The sequence below is a fragment of the Solanum stenotomum genome, chromosome 12, assembly GCF_019186545.1.
Source record: "Solanum stenotomum isolate F172 chromosome 12, ASM1918654v1, whole genome shotgun sequence".
NCBI classification, from domain to species: domain Eukaryota; kingdom Viridiplantae; phylum Streptophyta; class Magnoliopsida; order Solanales; family Solanaceae; genus Solanum; species Solanum stenotomum.
In genome coordinates this window covers 38,465,012-38,487,361 of record NC_064293.1, presented here as the reverse complement: position 1 = coordinate 38,487,361, position 22,350 = coordinate 38,465,012, and the positions used below count along the sequence as shown (strand labels likewise).

Genomic DNA, 22,350 nt, shown 5'->3' with positions numbered 1-22,350 from the left:
TAATCAAATCAACAAATAAAATTATTTTTATAATAGTTATTAAGTTTGATTTCAAGTAAAAACACAAATAGCTAAATATAAATATTAATTTAATTGTTTTCCAATGATCATAATAAAATATAGAAACTATGACAACATTCCCTAGGTTACGACCTATGTAGTGATTCCCTAGAAATTTTAGGAAATTTTTATTTTATATAGTACATATTTTATATTTAAATTGTAATATTTCAATCTTTTAATAGATTTTGAGTTTAGACTCTTGTTATTTTTAGTACTCTATTTTATTTTTATTTTTTAATTAATTTTTATTTAGCACACGGGCCTGCCCTATTCATATTTCTCAAGCCCCACAAATCGACGGGCTTATGCAGGCCGGGGTAAAAAACCCATTTCTTAAATGGGCTCCAAAAATCGTAGCCTAGCCCTATCAAATCACGGGTTAGGCCAGGTCGGCCCTACGGGCCTAGCCCATATTGACGACTCTACTTCTCATAATTACTAAAAATATCTAGTCCCAAATATTTTATCATTTTACAAAAATTAAATTAGGATTAATTGTTATTTTTATTTTAATAGATGTGTCAAGAGATAATTGTAGTGGAAGAAAAACTCGGATTAAGTTAAACAAAAAAACCTAATCGAACAAACATCTCTACATTATCTACTAAATTTCATTATACATAAAAATAATTACATAATGTTTCACTCCTTCTCCTCCCCTTTCACTTATTCACTCTCCCCTTCCCAGTTCCCCTCCCTGTGTTTAAGGCATAATTGCACCAAACACTTGTCTCTATGCACATGTAGATATATTTAAGAAAAGACATGAAGTGACATCTGAATTTGTTTTGAATTTTCAAAAAGATACATTAAATATGCGGACGTCCTATTACCCCCACTAAACAATCTTGAACGGATATTATTACATCATTTTTTGTCAACCTAAAATAACTAATATAATTTTATTTTTACAAGTATTTTATTGTAAAATATATTTTCTTATTTTTCTTATTAGTTTTACTTTTTTTCCGTTTTATTTTTTCTGTTTCTTTCTTTTTCAAAAATTCATTCTCATCTCCATTGAAGCTTTTCACTTTCAATGTCACCATTTTTACCACAACTTTACCTTCCTTTTTTTACTACTATTAGTTTTAATCTCTTTAATTTTAAAACTTTATCTGAATATTTTCTTACATTTCGAATAATTTGATAAACCCATTAGATTTCAAGATGATTAGGAAGTATCATATAGTTTTTTTTAATCCGATTTCAATTAAGTTTATTCAATTTTCGGGGAATTCATTGATTCTTTTAAAATTATCATATCTAATTTGAAGGTACATGAACATGAGCAATTGATGATACCTTTAAAAATTTAAATTTCTTAGAAAAATAAATAGTTTTGTTTATCACTCATAAAATCTAGAAAATAATATGAATTCTTTTTTATAAAAAAATTACTAAAATAAAGAATTTGACTGGAGAAGAAAAAAAATGGGAGAGGGGTTCAATTTAACGTGGGAGATGGGGTGAGGGTGGGAGGTGAAGAAAAAGAAAGAAAAGGGAGGGATGGAACACTTGAAAGTGGGGGGTGAAAGATTAAGTGGAATTTAAGATGAAATCAAAATTAAAATAAGTCAAAGAGAGAGAGAGAAAAATTAAAATGAAAAAAAAATTACATTTTTAATTAAATTAACACGTGTCATGTAATGATTGATGTGTGAACACACTTGTTTCTTAAAATTTGGGGATGATCTAAAAATTATATATAATATATGTTCAAAATTGTTTAGTGGGTAATAAAACGGTTACAAANGATTGATTCTTGAAATTAATCTATCGTTAAAAATTATGTATAAAATACAATAAATCGTGATAATTGACAACTTAAAATATTTATTAAAAAAACATAAAAAAATTTGACTGATTCTTAAAATTAAATCGTGATAATTGACAACATAAAATTGTTCAAAAATGTTGTATGTGGGTAGTCTTATTGTGCCTTGAATAGCGTCAAAGAAAGTACAGGTTTGTGATAAAAAAAACTTATTCCTTTATCCACGCAAATAATCGCTTCAAAAACTTCGTTATTAGCCCCAAAACATACCATTTATGTTATTGGGCCCTTGCATAGCACGGGCAACAAAATCTAGTATATATAGAATAGTGAAACATGACAATTAAATGGGTGAAGTATGCAAATACTTGCTTTTGGAATGATCATTTATATCCAATGGTCAATTATTATTGCAAGTTTACCTATTTTGGGCACAACTTCAAGTGAGAATTTGCCTCTCCTTTTAGACATATTTGTCTGAAAATGTCATTGTGAAGGTCAAACATCAAACATTTTGCTTGAAGTTTGGTATGCTTGTCAAGGTCAACTTCAAACATTTTCTTTTTACTGGAGTTGTGAATTTGATAAAGCCAAATTTAGCCCTTTTTTTAATTGAAGTTATGGCCTTGACAAAACACGAGATATATAATAGCTTGTCAATGGCAATTTCAGTGAAGTTTATGACCTCGAAAAATCTAACTTCGTACATTCTTTTATCAAAGTTATGTCTTTGCATGGTCAAATTTCATTTTCTTTGGCGCAAAATCGTCAAATCATATATTTGCCCTAACTTTAGACATATATGATTGAAAGTCAAAATAAAATAAAATGAAGTTGTGAATCACAACACATAAATCCAACCACTATAATTGTTCCTTCCCTAAAATAGAAAAAATAATAAGAAAAACATTTCAACTAGAAATAAAATTAGCGAACAATTCGATGTACTAAAGTTCTCTCTATATGCAAAATTTGAAAAAGAGCTTTGAATTGTAAGGGTTTACTGTACACATGCTTACTCCATATTTTTGCCAGAGTCTGTTTCCACGACATGAACTCGTGAACTCTTGATCACATGACAACAAATTTACCAGTTATTCAAATATTATCCTCTTAATAACTTTATCAATTATTCCAACGTTCCCTTTTCGATAACTTTATTAGTTATTCCAACGTTCTCCCTTCCGATAACTTCACAAGTTACTTAAACATTTCCCTTCTAATAACTTTCCTAGATCCTGCAACTGTTACACTTCTGATAACTTTAACAGTTACTTCAATGTTCCCCGTCCAACAACTTTATCAATTACTCCAACACTCTCATTCCAATAACTTTACGAATTACTCCAACGCTCTCCTCCCATTAACTTTATCAAGTACTCCAACGCTTTCCTCCCAATAACTTTATCAGTTGCTCCAACGTTCTCCCTTTCGATAACTTCACAAGTTACTTAAACATTCCCTTCTGATAACTTTACCAGATACTACGACTGTTCCATTTCTGATAACTTTAATGGTTACTTCAACATTTCCCTTCCAATAACTTTATCAATTACTCCAACACTCTCATACCAATAACTTTATCAATTACTCCAATTCTCTCCCCCAATAACTTTATCAATGTCTCGGACGCTCTCCTTCCGACTAGAAATAAAATAATTTCAACAAATAAGAGGTACTCCACAATATGCCTAATATAAACAATACACTAGCAATACTAATACTAAAGTAGATTGAAACTCAAAAATCATCGAATTTCCTCTTTTAAAGGTAACTCAAAAACAACAAAATCCAACAACAGACGCGCCGCTGACATCAATACTATTCTCGCAAACAATCTCATTGGCCTCTGCTCGTCACCGGATCATCTAATTGGTCCGTGACTAATACGCGCTTCTAATCTCATAGACAATAGCCCCCCTCAAAGAAACAAGATTAGAATCCTATAAAAGAATTTATTGTTCCCTTTGCCATTCATCTTTGATTTCCTCTAAAATCCGATCACATACATGTATATACATATTATATGCATGTGAGTGTGTATATATATTAGAAATCCTTGAATTGATCAATTTTCAGATAACCTAGAGGCTTTATCAGTCGGGTTGTTAGGGATTTCTGGGAAGTTTTGTTTTGGGGAAAGTTTGATTTGGCTGAATGGCACAAGCTGTGGAAGAATGGTACAAACAGATGCCGATAATCACCCGTTCCTATCTCACTGCTGCAATCATCACCACAATCGGTTGTTCTCTGGAGGTATGGATATGATTCATCTTAAGGAAAAGCAGTAGACTTTCAAGATTGATTTTTAAAATGTTTTCGTATGAATTTGAGGATTTCTGTATCTGGGTAGGTTTTTTTTTTTTTTTTGAGATATCAATGATAAAAATTGAGGGTTGTTTGTATGTTGATTGTTTTTTTAGTGGGGGTTGTAATTTGGGATGTTGAGATGAACCTTGATTAATGGATACAGGGGTTTCATATAGCTAACCCTAATTAATTTGGGATTGGGGTATAGTTGATTGATTGTTGTAATTTGGGATGTTGAAATGGACCTGAATTGAGAAGAATGGATTTACATGTCGTATAGCTGGCCCTAACTAGTTTAGGATTGAAACTTGCACAGGATGATTGTTAACCGTATCTATGTATCTACGTTTAACACTTGCAGGTGCCACGGCACCTGATGGTTTTGATTGGAACTATGTTTATATACGTGTATATCCATATTTATGTATAAGGATTAGTATAAATATAAATCGTGGCACCCAGAGCAACAATGGAGCTCATGGTACCAGTGGTCAAAGCTCAGCTTTTCCTCCCTAGGGACGCAAGTTCGAATCAGGCTGAGTTTATTTTATAAAACTATTTTAGCATGCCGGAATCATTGTTAAAAAAGTTGTAAAGTTATGGTTATCTAGATTAGAACGTTTGACCTCTTATAACTAAAATCTTAACTACACCAAGTAGACTAGAGTATATCTTGTACAAAATTACGCTGATGAATAATAATTATTTGTTTCCTCTATGAATATTGCCACCACTTTCGCAAAATATTTCATACGTTACGCGACAAAGTAGCGTGGCACCCGAAGCTTCCAAATCTTATTTTACTCTTTTCTTTAACCTTTTATAGTAGCTCTACCCCGTACCCTACCTTTCTTGTAGGTTTATCATTCAAATTGTTGATGTGTGATCGACAAAGAAAATTGCAGTCTATCCAAATGTAATATTCATTAAAACAATACGATACAATGCAACACAACACGATACGATACATTATGAAACAATATGTAACAATCATCCACATATAGTGTTGGTTGACTGATTGATTGTATTTTGTGTGTGTTGCAGATTATATCTCCTTATAAGTTGTACCTGAACCCCAAGTTAGTGGTGAAGCAATACCAGGTGTGGCGCCTGGTTACAAATTTTCTCTACTTTCGGAAGATGGGTAATTTCTCTTCTCTCAGCAGTTAGCTTCTTTTTCTGAAAAGATTTTTTCCTCCTTTTAGTTTATAGAGGATGAGTGTCTTAATGAGGCATAACTTTAATTGAACAGCCATGAATCTTTCAAGGCTTTAATGGCTAGGCTCTTTTGTTCAATAACTATCGTGGCTAAATACAGGATTCAGCCAGTACTTTGTAGTCTGACTGATTGTTTTGTAGCACTTCTGTTCAATACACTCTTCTCTCATTATGGTTAATGCTATAGCAACTCTTGCCAATGGTCATTGGAATTGTAATATGTTTGTAGAAGTCAATTTCCTGATATTCATTTCTTTCTGATCTTGGAAAAAGATATTTCACCCACAGTGAGACAAAGTTGGGTACAAAAAAAGATGAGAGAAGTGGAAGACACAAGTCACAGAAATGAATAGTATGGTAGATTAAATCCAAAAATGGAAACTAAGCTCATTCTGCTAATCAGCCCTACAAGTTTTCCTTTTAATCATGTATTTTTATTTGTGAGTGCATCTGAGATTATGAGATGAAGGCAGAGTCACTTGTTTGGAGGAATACATCAACATGAGAAGACACTTTCTCTTTCTTTTTCTACGTTATTCTGATATCTTTTTTCTTAATGTTTTCAGACTTGGACTTTCTGTTTCACATGTTTTTCCTAGCTCGGTACTGCAAGCTTCTAGAAGAGAACTCCTTCAGGGGAAGGACGGCAGATTTCTTCTACATGCTCTTGTTTGGTGCAACTGTTTTAACAGGAATTGTTCTTGTCGGGGGGATGATACCGTATGTCTCAGAGTCATTTGCAAAGATCATATTCCTGAGCAATTCATTGACTTTTATGATGGTTAGCTCCTCTGCAGTATAACTCCATTTTTTACTTGGCTTTTGTTTTCTGCCTTGGCCTTTCTTTTTTCATCATTCTGCTTCCTTCTATATGTAGGTTTATGTATGGAGCAAGCAAAATCCGTTTATCCACATGAGCTTTTTGGGTCTGTTTACTTTCACCGCAGCTTACCTCCCATGGGTTAGTGTTTATTACTTAATCCATCATACTTTGCTTCACAAATCATTAGCTTTTAACTTTAAGAGCTGCCTCACCTGTGGTTTGTCCCCTTGCATCTTTGTGTTTCTTCTGCTAGATATGACATTATCAATTTGCCACTTCTTTAATGCAATCCGTCATTTATGAACAATCCTTACAAGTTGTGGCTTTTTACTCATCTAAGTACCTAATCTCTAACTTTTGATACATAGGGGGGATGAGTTTAAATATTTGGAATTAGCCTTTAAAGGTATTATTATCAAGTTGACAAATCAGCGATCATAGACTCTGTTTAAAGAAGACTTCATTGGTTCTTCTTCCCAAAAAAAAAGACTTCATAGGTTATGCTATATGTGAGCTATCAAACCTGAAGGGCTACAGCTGATCCATTACTCAAATATTTTTCCTGTTCATTCCTATTCAATGGGCTGGAGATTTGGGGTGGGTAGAGCATCACCTGGGTCCAGGAAAGCTTTTCCTGTGCGCCAGGTTTCTTATTCATTTTGTTTTGGATTTATGCAATCTTAGGTGGTGTTTTGCATTCAAGATGATGAACCTTGCAGTATGTTGATTTTGAAAATCACTCCCTTCTTTATTATGTGAACAAGGGGTTATTTGCAGAGCCATGCTTTTATGTAGTCTTTTATGTTTCCAGTTTTTAGGATCTATTTGGCTAGAAACCCTTTCTGTAACATAGTTATGGAGTTCTTCACCAACATAGTCTTGGCAAGAAAGACGCAGTGAGAAATCCAAAAACTTATTTGCCCCTTGCATATAGCTCAGCCAATAGTGTGTATCCAAGCACCCGGATATTTGGCAGTGATGTTCTTTTTTGGGAGAACTACTAAAAGAACATTGAATATAAATAGAAACACATTCTTGAATTAGAATAGAATTAGGAATCCAGGAAATTAATATTTAAATGGGTCACAATCTTTTTCATATTTTGTTTCTTGAAGTGGAAAACTACTTGTAGTTTTGCTTCAATGAAGTTTGTTGTTTATGTTTGTGGTGGATAACCTCATCACACTTCTTTCTCCTTGTCGCAGGTTCTTTTGGGGTTCTCTGTGCTTGTTGGCGCCAGTGCTTGGGGGGATCTACTGGTACGCTTCTGGTGACTCATGTGCTTTTATTAGGTTTTACTTGTTTCATGCCTACTATATGAGACTCTTAAGAGTTTTAGTTAAATGGTTTTTGCTCCTGCTTGAGCCTTCCTGTTGGATATCTTGCCTGAATCTTTGATAAAAGTTCTGGTTGCCAGGATTGTCTTACTTATTTTCATTTAGTGAGAGAGATTTCACTTCTTTTCTTCTTTCCCCAACTACAAAGATGTGTCGATGCCTTCACCAACCAGCCATATTTATGTTTTCTAATGAGGATTTTGTCCAAGGTGATAAACCCCGAAAACTGGATGCTGATCTGTAGTATAGTGGTAAAAAAGTTCTTGTTTGTAAAAGAAGATATGGATTCTTGCACATCTATCTTTCACTAGTTTCCTTTTGTTGTCACAATGTATTGTTAAGCTTTTCTGTGTAGACCTTTCTACCTGCACTGGTGCCTGTTGTTTTTATGCCAGCACTCAGTTACCTTGCATTTTAAAATTCCTTTTGTGGGGTTTGAATATTCCAATTTCCTTTCATTGAACTTTATGTGTGCATTTGATACAAAGGAAAATGTTTTTCATGCAGAGTTTTTTCTTGTAAAATGTTTTCCTAAAAAATAAGATAAGTGGATTTTTACTTATTTTCTGGTGTTTGATGAGTAAGCAGAAAATAGTTTATATAATCTAGACAAACACTCTAGGGGTGGGTTAGAAGGTAGAAGTGTGGGGGATGAGGGTGGAAGTAGTGTGTGTTGGAGGGTGGGGATGAAACGATTATGTGGAATGCCACTTACTTGCGACTTATATTAGGGAAGTCATTTTCCTCATTTTTAAGGAAACTTATATTTTCTAGAGAGAATACTTTTCAAAAACTTTGACAACCAAATATGAGAATTGTAAAATATACCCTATACCATGCAATGTTGGTGCTATATACTGAAAGTGAACTTTCATGTTTCAGGGAATGATTGCAGGCCATGCTTATTATTTCCTAGAAGGCGTCTATCCGCGAATGACTGGTCGTAGACCCCTGAAAACACCAGCAGTTATCAAAGCATTGTTTGCTGACGAGCCAGTAGTGGTGGCTCGACCTGCTAATGTTCGCTTCGCTGCTCCTCCTGTTGATGAAGTTCCACCAAATCAATGAGATAATTTTATAAGTAAACCAGTGGCTCTGTCTTCAGTTCCTGTAAATTGACCTTAGATATTTGGTTGGAGGGAATCAGGGTTGGTCTTGTTGATGATGATTGTGCTAGTTACTATCCGTCTTCATTCCTTGTCAAATTGTTGGTGTATTTCTTACACTGGGCAACTTGGGTTTGAAGATGCTTTTTGTAATTTAGATCTGGAACTGGAGAAGTGCCGTGCTGGTAGAGAAAACTCGCCTATATGAAGTGTTTTTTCTCTGTTATAAGTCTTAGAATTCAATTGTTTGGTGTTGTTTCTCCTTCCCTTAGAAGCCAATTGCTGATTTTTGGTATTAGAGGTGTGCATTATTGAGACTCAAAAGAAAAACTGGTTGAACTGAAATTTTCAACTCCAGTTTTGGAGTATGTCATGCATCAACTTGGGGGAAAACCAGATTTTAAAGGACAAAGAAAACCTACCTCGTCTATGTAGGTCGTATACATGCAGTCCAGTACATATATGTGTGTGCATTGGCGTTTAATGAGGATTGCTGTGTAACCTCAATTATATATAAAAAAATTAAGCTGTTAAAGCACAATGCAGGCAGCAACAAGGGTTTCCGAGAATTAGAAAATGAAAAATGTTTTCTATAATCAGTTCGCCATATTTTGTTACGAATCAATTTTGCCATATTAGAAAACCAAAGTTGTGTTATTGTTGCCGTTAATTGGAAATAACGCTGTGCCCCCAGTGCTTCGAGTGAGTAGTACAAGCAGCATCGTGTGATATGTCGATTAGCGAGTAAACCTGTTACGCACCCAGATTTTGAACCATCTGTAACTGAATCTTTAAAATTACTGGGTTCTATAAAGTAAAATTACTAGAACAAACTGACCAAACAAAGGACATCAGTCATTGCAGTAAAGGAGATCCAGAACATCATAGTTACAATATGGCCCGTACAATGGCGAAAACTGAGATTACTCTCTGCATCATTTCATCATGACTAGGATATTTTTCACAAAAGTGGGGAACAATTATTCGTCTCATGCTTCACGCTACAACCACAGAAACAATATAATGTAAGAAAAACAGCTTAACCTCTGTTTAACAACTGCGAAAAAAGTGTTGAATCTTTGGCCTTTCCACAGAATTATTGCAACTGGATATCTTTTTTGCAGTTTCACTTCTCCTGAAGAACTCCAGTTAGCTTCTGCAACAGCAACCATGGGAACGTGTATGACTGATGATAAAATTCTGCTGCAGCTAACTGATTGGGTGGTATTGTGCAGACACTCTTTTTGGAGGCAATTTTCGCAGGATGTAGAGCACAAGAGCTGAAGGAAGAATTTCTACTAGCTGCCACAGAGAAGAATGTGATCACTCAGACAAAGTAGTAAACGTAAGGAACATGGAATAACGAAAATGATACATACCAGGTAGTATATCAGATTCAAAACAGGATGGTCCAAGACGTCAAGAGATGCGTCAGAATCAAAAGCAGATAACACAACCTGCAGCGAACCAGATTAGACATAGCAAAGAAGCTCATGTGCATGAGAGTTGGAGATTTGAGGCCGGTTTAGCTTTACTTTAAACCTGATATACTTTCTCTCTTTTTTTTATCATGTTCCTATTCTCTAGTCTACCTTTTTCTATTATTTGTTCCCAGGAGTAGTTATGGTTTGACTGAAGCCTGAAGGAAGGCATGAGTTGCAACCCTTAATTTCATAAAGATAGCCTCAATGTTTTCACCTCTGACAAGCTAAAGCACCAATTGTGTAAAACCTCATTTCCCTGCTTGGACCTCCCCGTAGACAAGCTAAGAGTGTCTCATTTGGTTAACCAGTTTGCAAAACTTAATAATATAGCTAGGACACTATTACACTTTGGATAATAAAAGGTTGACCATCATGGGGAGAAGGAAACAGGTACATAAAGCCTTACCACAAAGCATCTAATGAGGAAACAGGTGAAACATATGGCAGTCACAGATCCAACCTGTGATCACATACATACATCAGATCAGATGAACCAATTTAGAGTAAGAGATGTTAAGAATTATAAGCCATGACAATGCATGCATGTGCTTAGAAACATTCATTAAAACTTCAGATAACACAAACATATTCACAGCAGCATCATTTAATGGTTGGTGATGCAGAAGACGTTGTTAGAACAATCAGATAGACCAATAAAACGTTTTCTTGAGTTGGCCACTAATGATCAATTAAGAAAAAAAAGAACTCCTTAGGTTCACAAATAATGATAAAAAAAATTCCTTCTTCAGAAACATCATATGTTAATATTGTGTTTCCATCTAGTCAGACTAATCTAAGATATTTTTATTTCCTGTTTATTCATCAACAAAGAAGAAAAGGAAATCAGCCAAGCATAGTTTGTTTTCAGTTAATGCTTATGAAGAGTCTAGCAAGTATTCTGAGGTGTAAAATGGAGTACTTCCCATCAAGTTTATTTGGGTCTGTGACTAGGAGCTAAAAACAAGGAGTCAAGGGTATGATGAGGGGCTTGCACAATTCTCAATTATTCTACCAGGAAACGATACCCTCCCATCAATACAGGTATCGAGATGAGAAACAATCATCCAGCATCTTTTGCCTTTATTGACATATGGCGAGAAGTTATTGAAAGATGTGAAAGGAAATCAACCCATTGAAAGAAGTGATCTCTCTCATATGGGTAAAGGATGACCTTACAAATATGTATTGCAGGGATCACTATCTATCTAATATCACTAGTATCAATTCCTTCTAAAGTTGAAAAACAAATGAATAAGTTGAGAAGTAAACTTTTTATGGGGATTTAATTGTGAGATGAAGAAGGTGCATTTGATTAGATGGTCAACTATGAGCAAACAACTGGGGACTAGTTGTGAAGAGCTTTAGACTATTTATTAAGTGTCTTTTAAGTTCAAATGGCCATGGAGATGGAGATGGAGACGGAGATGGAGATGGAGACTGAATACCAACAAAGAGAAGATGTGGAAGGGGTGATCAAAGATTAATATGGAATTGATGGACAATGATGCAATAAAGCAGTCACATCTTATGGAGTTGTATTAGGAAGATGAATCGGAAATCCATGGGGAGAGTTTGCAGAGGTGGAAAGGTCAAAATGGATAATAGCAGAAGAACAAACTATGGCAAGACAAACGACTGGAAACCAGCACTCTGAAACAACTCTTCCCAAGTTAATATAATCTTTCATCAACAAAGAGTATTTGACGTACAGTGGAGAACCCTTCAATGAAGAATACTGGAATCTCCAATGTAGAATAAATCATCAATTTTTTTCTTAAAAAAATCATCAACACTAGGTACAGTCTGTGTGTGCTAGTTGTTAAATTAGGGGGAGTGATGGAAATGGATCATTGGATGATGGGAACTTCTCAGCTAAAGCATGATACAGTTAGTTGTTAAGGAAGAATGTGGTAATATTGGCTTAGTAGTCATGGAAGATGACTTGGAGGACCAGAGCAACTCCCAAAGTGGCTGTTTTTGGGTATTAGCCTTAAATGAAGCATGCATAACATATGATAGCCAGCACAGAGGCAGATTTCACTTCTCCAGCAGATACTACTACTGCAAAGAGGGCTTTAAATCATTTAGACACTTACTCCTACGTTGTAAATTCATCTGGATAACTTGGTGTATATTTCTAAACCGGTTTGGGATTGTTTGGATGATGCCTGGTAGAGGCAGTACAAAGTTGGCAGTGCAGGGAATCAAGAAGAAACAGAGGACCTTATTAAAAAATATAGAGAGAACTTACAGAATCCCTCTATGTTATTTCAGATGGTTTGAATAGAAGGGAACTGCAGCTGCTTTCAGGATAAAGCATCATCCTTATCTTTTGTAATATTGAAATGCTAACAGAGCATGAATTTTTGAAGCAGGAATGCTGCTACTGATTTTGACCATATAGTGGAGTTCATTGACTCCTTACATTGTTAAAGGAATAAATTCCTAGCTACTATCGTGCACTCTTACACCTTGTTGGTGCTGCAGATGGTTTAATAAAATCTTAATCATAAAAAAAGAGGAATCTAGAGAAGGGAGACATCAAAAGTTGGTACCCTAATGTTGTATGTTATAATTTGTTCCATTCCTGCTCATCTAGTTAGGCAATCTTTATTACTTGACATCTTCTGTCTATTTATATCCAAACAACTTTGAACAGTCCCATCAGATTGCAGATACAGAAATTAATAATTTGCTGGAGTTGAGCTTATGGTCAAAGTCAAACACATTATGTGACACAAACTAAATAGAAAAAGATAGTATGCACCAGCCTTTGACAGTTTAGTGGATTCATGACCAAAAGGTTACCCCTTCACGCACTGAATAAAAATGTCTGAATAAGAATGTCACAACAAGGTTCCATCTATTCTTGTTAATTATCATTTTAGAATTTAATTATACAATCTCAGGGACAGCGTTACTCTAGCTCTCCACTTAAATGTTACCTGGACTAAATAAAGCAGTCATTCACTGCAAGTTAAGATTATAATATAGCAGAACAATTAGCAGGACATCTTAGGACAAGGAAATTAATCAAACTTCATGTTTAAAAAGTTTCTCCCTCTCGGTGCTGTAGGGAGAACTTAAGTTTGTGAGGAATAAATCTTATGCCTTACATGCAAACGTATTCTATGCCAAACTACAGCACTAACCTCTGTATATATAAAGTAAGAAGATAAAAGTGTAAATACCTTTACCAGTTCAAAAAGAAAAAAAGAAGAAGACAGACGTGTAGTACACAAACCTCATGAAGCTTCTTTCTCCTCCCTTTAGATTCAATAGGAAAGCGCCGCAGCATGAGAAATAACCTGATGATTGTAAAAACAAATTCCACAAGAAAAGCAATGAAATTTAATCATGTCTAAGGTCATCTAAGAATGATCAATAATGCTTTAGAAGATAAATGCACAGAGAAAATAGCACTTAAATTCACCTTCCACCATATAGCAGAAAGCCCAAGGCTGCAATAACTGATACAACTGCACCAAATAAACATGCAAGGTTAAAGAAAGCAATAAACTTTGAAAGCAGATCTAACCTTCCGTAAAATAGGGCAAAAGGAGAAAATTAATATAAAAGAGATTCACCTGCTATAAATATCTTCCCGATGAATTCCACTGTGCTATTGTCATTGACCCAGAGGTAAACCCAGATACAGGCCTGACAAAAACCATTTTTCAGTTGTATTTAGTTTATTACCTGAGATAAGACCTGGAAGACTCAAGAAGCTTCTTAGCTTTTGAGACAAGCGGGTCGATCGGGAATGTTCACCAAGAAATCAAGAATAATGGACATCTTTATTTATTTAGAAGTGATCTATCCTTTAGGAAAGGGAAAAAGCTAGGGTTCTCATGGGCTGGGGATTAGGAGAATCTAGCCCTATTTCAAGGCTAAATTTGCATATGGTTCTGTAAAAATTTATTGCAAGATCTTGGAAAGATATTCCAACTGTTCTCGAAAAAATAATTAAAGGTATAACCAGAACCAAGCTATGAATATTTGATAATGAAAGTAGGAGGAGAGCTCTGAATTGAACTTTTCTCCAAGCATGTTACCCCAGGTAAACCAGGCATAACATTTTGAGAAAGAAGAATAGCTCAGAATTCAACATATTAAGAAGCACACATATGACCACATATCGATGAGCAGAGGTGGCTCCAGGATTCGAACTTTATGTGTCTCAGAAATTCTACCACAACCCAATTGATTTAGTGGGTTCAAAATCTATTATTTTTACTTGTTTACAGAATTTTTAACATATATACAGGGTTTGAGCTAAAGTTGGGTTCGGGGGGTTATCAACTAGAACCCAAAATTAGATGGGTTTGACTGGCGTGAAAGAATCTTAAAAGAAATCACACATTACTACAGACAAAATAATAATAAGTAATGATACTTGATCGATTATATTTCCCTATGAACAACAATGATGTCCAATAGCGTATGAGCAGGGGACACGTTTGTAGCAAACCTGAATGAAGTATATTGCACCATTTATTGCAATATAAGAAATCCTGAGCTTATCTGTTGGTAAACTCCTAGCCTGCCATTACGTAAATGCAAGGGTTAGAATCAATAGATTTACAGTTTGCCTGCAAGATGCTATAACTTCACTTGCCTGGTGATATATCTCAGCCCAAAATAGAACAAGGAGTGTGAATGTTGAAAAGAAAAGGAGCCCTGGTAGTTCCAATATTGCCAGAGTCAGCACCTGGTTATCGTGGAGCAAATCTAACATCAGTAAACAATTAGGCAGTAGCTTAAGAGGCAGTTGTGGCATGTTATTTATTTCTATTTCTCACGTCATCAGCCTAAAAGTGACGGTCCAGCAGTAGCCCACCCAAATTAAGGAAAGAGATCACAGAAGCCGTAATAGGGAAGTGCTTTCAGTAGATTCGTTATTGCTAACAGAAAATTCATCTCAATAAAATGATAGTCAAAGCTAAAGGTTTGACAAGGTAACAGTACGGCGTTGCCGGCTGCAGAGGAACTAAGCACTTGAACAATGCCATCAGCCCATCACAGTCAAACCAAAAGTTTAGAGCAAGTAAAAGATGGGTAACTAGGTGATAAGCTTCAAACTGGAATCTGAAAGACAGAATGTATATACTAATGAGCTTTCAATCCAATTAGCTCACACATTAACAAACAAGGATTGCTGAACTGCTATTGGATTATATTAGCAGTAAGTGAGCAGGATGACCTTGCGAATAAATAAATTAAAAGATAAGGAATCTGAAATGTCAAATTAAGCTCAAAGTTAAGAACGTCAAAGATATAAGAAAGCCTACAGCTCCAATTAGCAAAAGTAACATCATGCACTTCCACTTGAAAATGGTCCCATCAGGTGATAACTTTTCTAGGTACAGTTCTAACCTAATTTTGATTTCTGATAGTTCCTACATAAGTTGACGCACTATAAAGAAAAGAATAATAATTAGAGAAAAAGTTAAACGGTTGATAAGAACAAGGCACTACATTCAGGTTTGCAATTCTATGTTGCTCGGACTCTTCAAAAATGCCAACGGGTGCATGTCGGATTCGCCAAAAGTAGTGTATTTTTGAAGAATCCGAGACGGGTGCGGCATCAAAAGTGAAGAGTCCGCGCAACTAACTTTGCATACATTGTCGCGTTCTATTGAAAGCAAACTGAACATAATTAAGAAGAAATATTGACAATTGAAAAGTTACTTTTCAGGAAAGCACATTACCTTATAATGGAACAGAAAAACCTGTTTGTGAAATCCAAAGACAATTGCACGAACTGAAAAACAAAAGATTTGCATTTAAAACAAAATTCCAGATTAAAAAAAAGAGCTGGATGGTTTGTTTAGTCTGAGTCTGATTTACCTCCATTTACAACAAAGTTCATCAGATGGAACACCTTTTGTGTTGTCCAACCATACTCGGGTACCCTCAAATCGATCCTTATTAATTGAATCTGCAGATAATTAACTCATAGACTCAACCAAAAGTACTGCCAACTAAGCAAGCACCACGAGGAAAACAGTTCTCTACACATGCAGTATTAGGTAAATACTGTATCTGAAACACATATATTAATCGAAATATGAAAAAACACCCTTCCATGAAACTCATCTACTTATTGGAAAAGGTCATAAGCCCCAAAAGCACACACAAAAGGAGTACTCCCAAATACTGACATCAAAACCTTAGATAAGAGATCAAAGCTTTAAAGATATAGATAAATTAACAACAAGCATCTACATGATAATTGATTATGAAATAATTTGGAATTCTGACATAGCGAACATCCAAGTCTTGCAGAATCCTCAGGAAAGAAAGGAGAGTACAAATAAAGAAGTATTGAATTTGAACCTAAGTAAAACTATTCTGTAGCTTTTAACTAACAGTCTAACCGAACCTACCAGAAATATGATTAACCAGTCAGTCTACTGCTCCAAACTTTTATTAGTGACATAGAAAAGCACAAAATATCCCGTAATTTGCCTTAATGAAAACCCCTAAATTACACTTGGTAATCAAACATTCTTGAATGATATGCAAACTTCATTATTTCATTCCTACAGTTGACCAACCAAGATTTTCCATTTCTAACAGAAGTTACGAAAAAAACCCAACTAACAGCAAGTATTTGACTTTATAACATGAACTAGACACTGCAATTCTATCAACTGCATCTCAACATAAAATTAGTTGGGAGTCTAAAATATAAATCATCTACATCAATTCCGCCATTTCAGCTCCCAAACTCTACTTTGATCGTGAAATTCACAAAAAGGAAAGAAAAAACCAATCTTTACATATCTACAGAGCAGAAAAAGAGAAACTTACTAGGGCAACGGCTGAAACAAGAGCATAAGAAGCACAAAGGGAGTAGAAAATCCCATCTTGCCACTGAATGGATTCGTTGACGTGATCCCACCAGTTAGTCGCCGGACCGGCGATGTCAATCGGCGACGACCCAAGTGGCAACCTAGTCATTTCAGCTCTCTCCTCCGCTTATCTTGTTGTATTGAAAGAAGTCAAAAAACTGATGCTATAAAAGAAAGAACAAGTAAGGAACGTGCTTAAGGTGCCATACACATGAAAACAATGCCATCAAATCATAAATGGAAATCTTTCTATAGTTTTATTTACTCTTACCTTCCTAATACAAAAAATTAAGATAACTAACTATTCAAGTTCATTTGGAGTTATTGGCCATTTCGTTTCATATTTTAACTATATTATAAAATCTTATGTGTCTTGTGAAAAATATTACATACACTTTTATATTTGATGTTTTTATTTTATTCTTAATGATTCTTTTATATATATTCACGTTGAAAGTTAGAAGTCTGTAGTATATTAGCGTGTGTAAATTTTTCAATATCTCTTTACTTTAGAGGTACTGAAGTAGAATAATCAATAGATTCAATTTGATTTTATCTACAATTTGATTGCTAAGGAAAAATATCATAGTCCCTTGCATGAGCTAGAATAGCAGGATTCCATTTTTGAAACCTTACCTTAAATTTATCAAGACTCAAAAATTATCCCATTAGTTGTAATGAAATATGGAGACGGATTTCATTCTATTAAATTCACTATTCATTATGATATGATACATACAAACAGTGAACAGCTGATTTTACCATAGAAAAAATAATTTTAATAAAGGCTGATAATGCAAAAAGTCACTAAACTATATTTCGTAACAAAAAAAAATTATTCAATTTTACCTAAGAATTAAAACAAGACTCCGAACAATTTTGGTAACAAAAAAGTCTTTTACTTTCGGCAAAATATAAAAAAATTAGTTTTACGACTTTCATAATAATCAATTAAAAGTTGTGATTTATTTTTTTATAAAATAATAGGTTAGTAATTTGAATATAAATAAAATAAAACTTAAAGGATCATGTACGAATTTAACACGGATATTCTATGGTTGTAAGGCGGCATGGCCCAAAAGCCAAACACAAATTCCAAGTCGACAATTACATGCCGCCGTATACCCAATTTTCATCGCCAAACTTGAGTTGTTATTCTATTGAAAAAAATGGAGTATGAATTATATATCAGTGTCTGGACTTTGACAAAATCATGGACTATGGATTAAGGAGAGTTAAAATCATATTGTTGACTTTATTCATGAAAAATAAATAGAACTCCTATTTGATAGACCATAAGTATATTTGAAGGAGCAAGACTCGTAGAAAGAATGCACCAAATCCTAGATGTATTTGAAATTTTGTTTGACCAGGTATACTTTTAATTTCCGAGAATGTTACTCCAATTTGGATTCAAAGGAAGTACGAGATAGAGAGAAACCAGCTTAGGATCGTCAAAGACGTAATTATATAATCCTTCATCAAAAAATTATGTTGTGCAGGTAATAAAAGCAATGTTTTTATATTTCTAGCTTCATCAATAACATGATTCTGCATCTAAGTAGAGCACCTCCTACGTCTCATGGTTCTTGCCTCTTAGGCCCTAAAAGGCTGACAAGACCTTAAGATGCTTTATCTGAAGATGTTCCCAGTTTGTTAATAGTTGACTTTAATTGTTAAAAGAGTTGGGGAACGAGTGTTTCAATTGTACTGTTCTTATGTATAGCAAAATTAACCAAATAGTTTGTGCCAGTATGGGCCTTACAAGCTGAAATTATTAGACTGATTTGGTGGGGTGCGCCGGGCCCTTGCAATAGTGCAACACATGGGCGATGCTTGAGAGCCCAGGTAGCAAGCTACCTTGATGAACTCTCCCCCTTATAAAATTGAGCTAATATCATGTGGNTGTTAAAAGAGTTGGGGAACGAGTGTTTCAATTGTACTGTTCTTATGTATAGCAAAATTAACCAAATAGTTTGTGCCAGTATGGGCCTTACAAGCTGAAATTATTAGACTGATTTGGTGGGGTGCGCCGGGCCCTTGCAATAGTGCAACACACGGGCGATGCTTGAGAGCCCAGGTAGCAAGCTACCTTGATGAACTCTCCCCCTTAAAAAATTGAGCTAATATCATGTGAACCAATGACCCACATATCAGATATTAAACTGATAAGAACAGATACTACACTTGATCTTAGCCAAAAGGCCGAGAAAGGTATGCTTTGAATAGAGGCCCGTTTGGCATTTTATTGCGTACAGATTCCTTGTTGCTTAGTTTGTGTGGCGATGTGGGCCTCTGGACAAACGCATCACATTTGCGAGAACTATGTATTACACAAAGGACCAAGAAAATCAAATGTACTCTTTTTACATGTAACTTATTGTGTGTGTTTTTCTCCCTAGCAACCTGTTCAAAATTATGGAATTTTCAATACATTCCTCAAAGTGTTTGTCAATACAGTGTTTATTATCATCGAAGGTTGTGGTGAGATGGATAAAATCTCTTCAACTTTAACTAAACATTTGGGGTTTGAGCCCTGAATATGAAAAAAAGTTCTGCTTGGGAGCGCGCACCCACTTTAACTAGCCTTATCCGGATTAATCAAGCTTCAATGCTTTTAAAAAATACATGGTGATTCCTTGTTTTTTATAGTGAAAATTGGTACAAAAACGTTGAATGGACTTGATGAAACTATATCTTGTTCTTGATCCTTTTTTTTTTTTTTTTAATTGATCCCAACAAATGTGCTACTAATTCTTTTTATAAATTAGCAGGGTCAGCAAGCAGAAGACAACTGCTGAATATGTACTTAGATATGAGAAGGTGAAGTAAGAATTAAGCATCATCATTTGCCAGAATTCCTTAGTTAACATAGCTTGAGCTAATATAACAAAAGTTCAAATGACATATAACAAATAATGTAAAACAGTCAATGTAGTTTAACGCGTGACTAGACATTCCTCTTTTTCCCGTTCTTATACTACACCTAAGATGTTCTAAGAGCTAGTAACTTCAGAATGAGTATAGTGTTAAATGTATCCATGTTTCTTACAGTTACTTTTGAGTAAGATATATACATGGTTCAAGTGGATTCAGTAGGAACAGACCTAAGGTTGTTGCAGACTATGGGTTCTGTAATTTTTGAGTTAATGATATGAACAAACATGTGGCCTCAAAGTTTCTGTTTTTCCACAATTGCATATGCTAGTATATATGCATAAACATTAGAAATGATGAATAAATAACATGAACAATTACCATGACATGGAAGATGAAATCTGTAAGAAGTACAAGAAAAATCTCTTTGCTGCAGGCGAAAACATTAAACATGAACATGTTCACCTCATGTACAAACATCAAATATGACTCTCAAGTCTCAACTATATTCAAGTTCCACTATTTGATAAAGTGGAAAACTGCAAATTTCTTTCAATGACGATAACCTAGAGTATTTCGGTCTATTAATCTGCACAAAACATGTTTTATGTTTCATATCTTGCTCACTTTTGACTGGAAATCAAAATACTTAGGCCTAGTAATGCAGACAAGTCTTCCTGCTTATGAACAACACAGTCCAATGATGCAACTTAAATCATATTCTATACGTGCCCGTCTATGGTCTATACATGTAACTTTCCAGGTCTAACTGCAAAGTATTACCTGCTCTTGCCAAAACAAGAAGTCCAGATGATTGACAATTCTCTCAAATTCCAAGCAATTGAAGGCAATCAGAAAGCACAAGATATTTGGCTAAAGAATAAGAACAGAATTCAGTCTTGACACAAAAAATTGAAAGCTCCTATGAGAGCATTATTTCTTCCTCAAATCTCTTTGAATCAACCTTGAGATTTCTATAACTGAACCCTGGAATTTCATTCATCTTACAACTCTCAGAAACTTCAACCATAGAACACATTGCAGGTAATGCACCACCAGTACCTCTTCTCTTCTTCTTTTTCCATTTCATCGTCAAGAACCCGAAACTAGGCCAATTAGAATTACCACCACATGAATCTATTTCCACTGAACTCTTCTGAGATTTATTATTACAACTCCCTTTACAACAATCCACCTCAACTTTTCTGAAATACTCAATCTCTTTCTTCAAAAGTGATCCTATAGTGCCCCTTGTGCCTACTTCAACCGGCACACTTGTACTCATTTTATCAGAGAACCTACTAGTAATACTCCTAGCTCTGTATAACATTCTTTTTTTCGCAGAAAAAAAAAAGAGAAGAAGAAATTCAGAGGTTGTTGGAAGGCTTGTTTGTCAAGAATGAATTGGTTGGTATTTTTAACTTTGCATTAAGGAAGCAACTTGTCTATAGTGCTAATGCCTAATGATAGTGTTTAATAGACATATGCTTTTTCTTTTTCTTTTGTTGAAAGTGGACAGCGTGAGGCTCTGCATAATTGTAGCAATGGATGGATGGGAGTTGTAATCATCAACAAAACTTGCAACCAAAGCATACGCCTAAATATAAATTACTAGTACTATTTATTTTACCTTTTTCTGTCTCTCTGACTTATTGGTTCATACACAAGTTAGTCATCATGATCAACCTCAAGAAAGAAAATTTATTTTTTTTGTTATTAAATTATTGCTAAAAATGAACTTAATCATGCCTATGACAGCAGAGGATACCTCTGTGGTCCTTAGCAATCAATGTCTAGGCCTTTTTTTTAACCCTTGCTTTGCAAATAATCATAGGATAATTTGGAAAAGATTATCATGTTTACGCCGCCCCATTAATTTAAAATAACCTTTGTAGTTATCCATGGTTATTTGAATGATGTACTTATACAACCTAATCATGCACTTAAAAATAAAAATGGCGTAAGCACTAATCCTAGTTTGTTTAAAGCGACGTTTACCTAAGATTGCAATGTTTACTAAGTTAAATAAACCATTACCAAGTAAGTATTCTTATTAAAAACACATCGCTAAATTGCTTGTGTATTTATTTTTTTAATAAAGGTGATGTATGCTTACTACCTCTCGTCGTTGAAATTTGAACTCCTGTCTCATCATCGGTCAGCCTCACACTTGTGACTCTGTTTTCATATATATAATATAAAGTCACGAGATGAGTTCAACGTCAACCAAACTAGTTTTTGTGTAACAGGCACTAACATCTCATGTATTGCTGTTCACACATTGCAAGTTGCACGGAGAGCACTTGAGAACACCAGATTGTGATAGCATGTTTTAAATTGTGTCAACATCCAGCAGTGTCCAAGTAGAACAACAAAGAAATGTACCTGTTTTTCACAAAAGAGTAACCTTTAAGAAAAATGATCAAACATCCATCAAAAGACGGAACATAAACAATCAGTTAAAAATCTCAAAATTATTACTCATTTCTACTACTTCT

At 34.8% G+C, this 22,350-nt stretch overlaps 3 protein-coding genes, 1 non-coding gene and 1 pseudogene across 4 annotated transcripts; 1 reads left to right on the top strand and 4 right to left on the bottom strand.

Annotated features, from left to right (window-relative positions):
* Positions 1-3,810: 3,810 nt before the first annotated feature.
* LOC125846294 (derlin-2.2) lies at positions 3,811-8,880 on the top strand. Its single transcript, XM_049525677.1, has 6 exons — positions 3,811-4,096; positions 5,195-5,294; positions 5,935-6,149; positions 6,246-6,329; positions 7,397-7,450; positions 8,411-8,880. Exons 1-6 carry the CDS (start codon positions 3,998-4,000, stop codon positions 8,594-8,596), a joined length of 738 nt encoding a protein of 245 aa, XP_049381634.1. The 5' UTR covers positions 3,811-3,997; the 3' UTR covers positions 8,597-8,880.
* A 565-nt stretch (positions 8,881-9,445) lies between these two features.
* On the bottom strand, positions 9,446-17,197 carry LOC125846293 (tobamovirus multiplication protein 1). Its single transcript, XM_049525676.1, has 11 exons — positions 16,935-17,197; positions 15,969-16,059; positions 15,830-15,882; positions 14,737-14,829; positions 14,590-14,661; positions 13,706-13,778; positions 13,552-13,597; positions 13,363-13,426; positions 10,525-10,578; positions 10,014-10,091; positions 9,446-9,936 (listed from the first exon to the last, which is right to left on the bottom strand). The coding sequence occupies exons 1-11, from the start codon at positions 17,082-17,084 to the stop codon at positions 9,844-9,846; spliced, it is 867 nt and encodes a 288-aa protein (XP_049381633.1). The 5' UTR covers positions 17,085-17,197; the 3' UTR covers positions 9,446-9,843.
* A 1,568-nt stretch (positions 17,198-18,765) lies between these two features.
* LOC125849591 (U2 spliceosomal RNA) lies at positions 18,766-18,894 on the bottom strand (annotated as a pseudogene).
* A 103-nt stretch (positions 18,895-18,997) lies between these two features.
* LOC125849587 (U2 spliceosomal RNA) lies at positions 18,998-19,193 on the bottom strand. Its single transcript, XR_007444666.1, has one exon. It is a non-coding gene; the product is annotated as a U2 spliceosomal RNA (small nuclear RNA).
* A 1,016-nt stretch (positions 19,194-20,209) lies between these two features.
* LOC125848313 (uncharacterized) lies at positions 20,210-21,408 on the bottom strand. Its single transcript, XM_049528167.1, has one exon. It carries the CDS (start codon positions 21,180-21,182, stop codon positions 20,775-20,777), a length of 408 nt encoding a protein of 135 aa, XP_049384124.1. The 5' UTR covers positions 21,183-21,408; the 3' UTR covers positions 20,210-20,774.
* Between the last annotated feature and the right edge of the window lie 942 nt (positions 21,409-22,350).

What these genes read in the sequence shown, in the direction of transcription:
- LOC125846294 (XM_049525677.1), top strand. Translation starts at nt 3,998, where the DNA reads ATGGCACAAGCTGTGGAAGAATGGTACAAACAGATGCCGATAATCACC. An exon ending in CAATCGGTTGTTCTCTGGAG is followed by an intron (nt 4,097 to 5,194) that starts GTATGGATATGA and finishes TGTGTGTTGCAG; the next exon opens with ATTATATCTCCTTATAAGTT. An exon ending in GTGCTTGGGGGGATCTACTG is followed by an intron (nt 7,451 to 8,410) that starts GTACGCTTCTGG and finishes TTCATGTTTCAG; the next exon opens with GGAATGATTGCAGGCCATGC.
- LOC125846293 (XM_049525676.1), bottom strand. Translation starts at nt 17,084, where the DNA reads ATGACTAGGTTGCCACTTGGGTCGTCGCCGATTGACATCGCCGGTCCG. An exon ending in TTGTTTCAGCCGTTGCCCTA is followed by an intron (nt 16,060 to 16,934) that starts GTAAGTTTCTCT and finishes AATTATCTGCAG; the next exon opens with ATTCAATTAATAAGGATCGA. An exon ending in TTTCTGCTATATGGTGGAAG is followed by an intron (nt 13,427 to 13,551) that starts GTGAATTTAAGT and finishes TACAATCATCAG; the next exon opens with GTTATTTCTCATGCTGCGGC.
- LOC125848313 (XM_049528167.1), bottom strand. Translation starts at nt 21,182, where the DNA reads ATGTTATACAGAGCTAGGAGTATTACTAGTAGGTTCTCTGATAAAATG.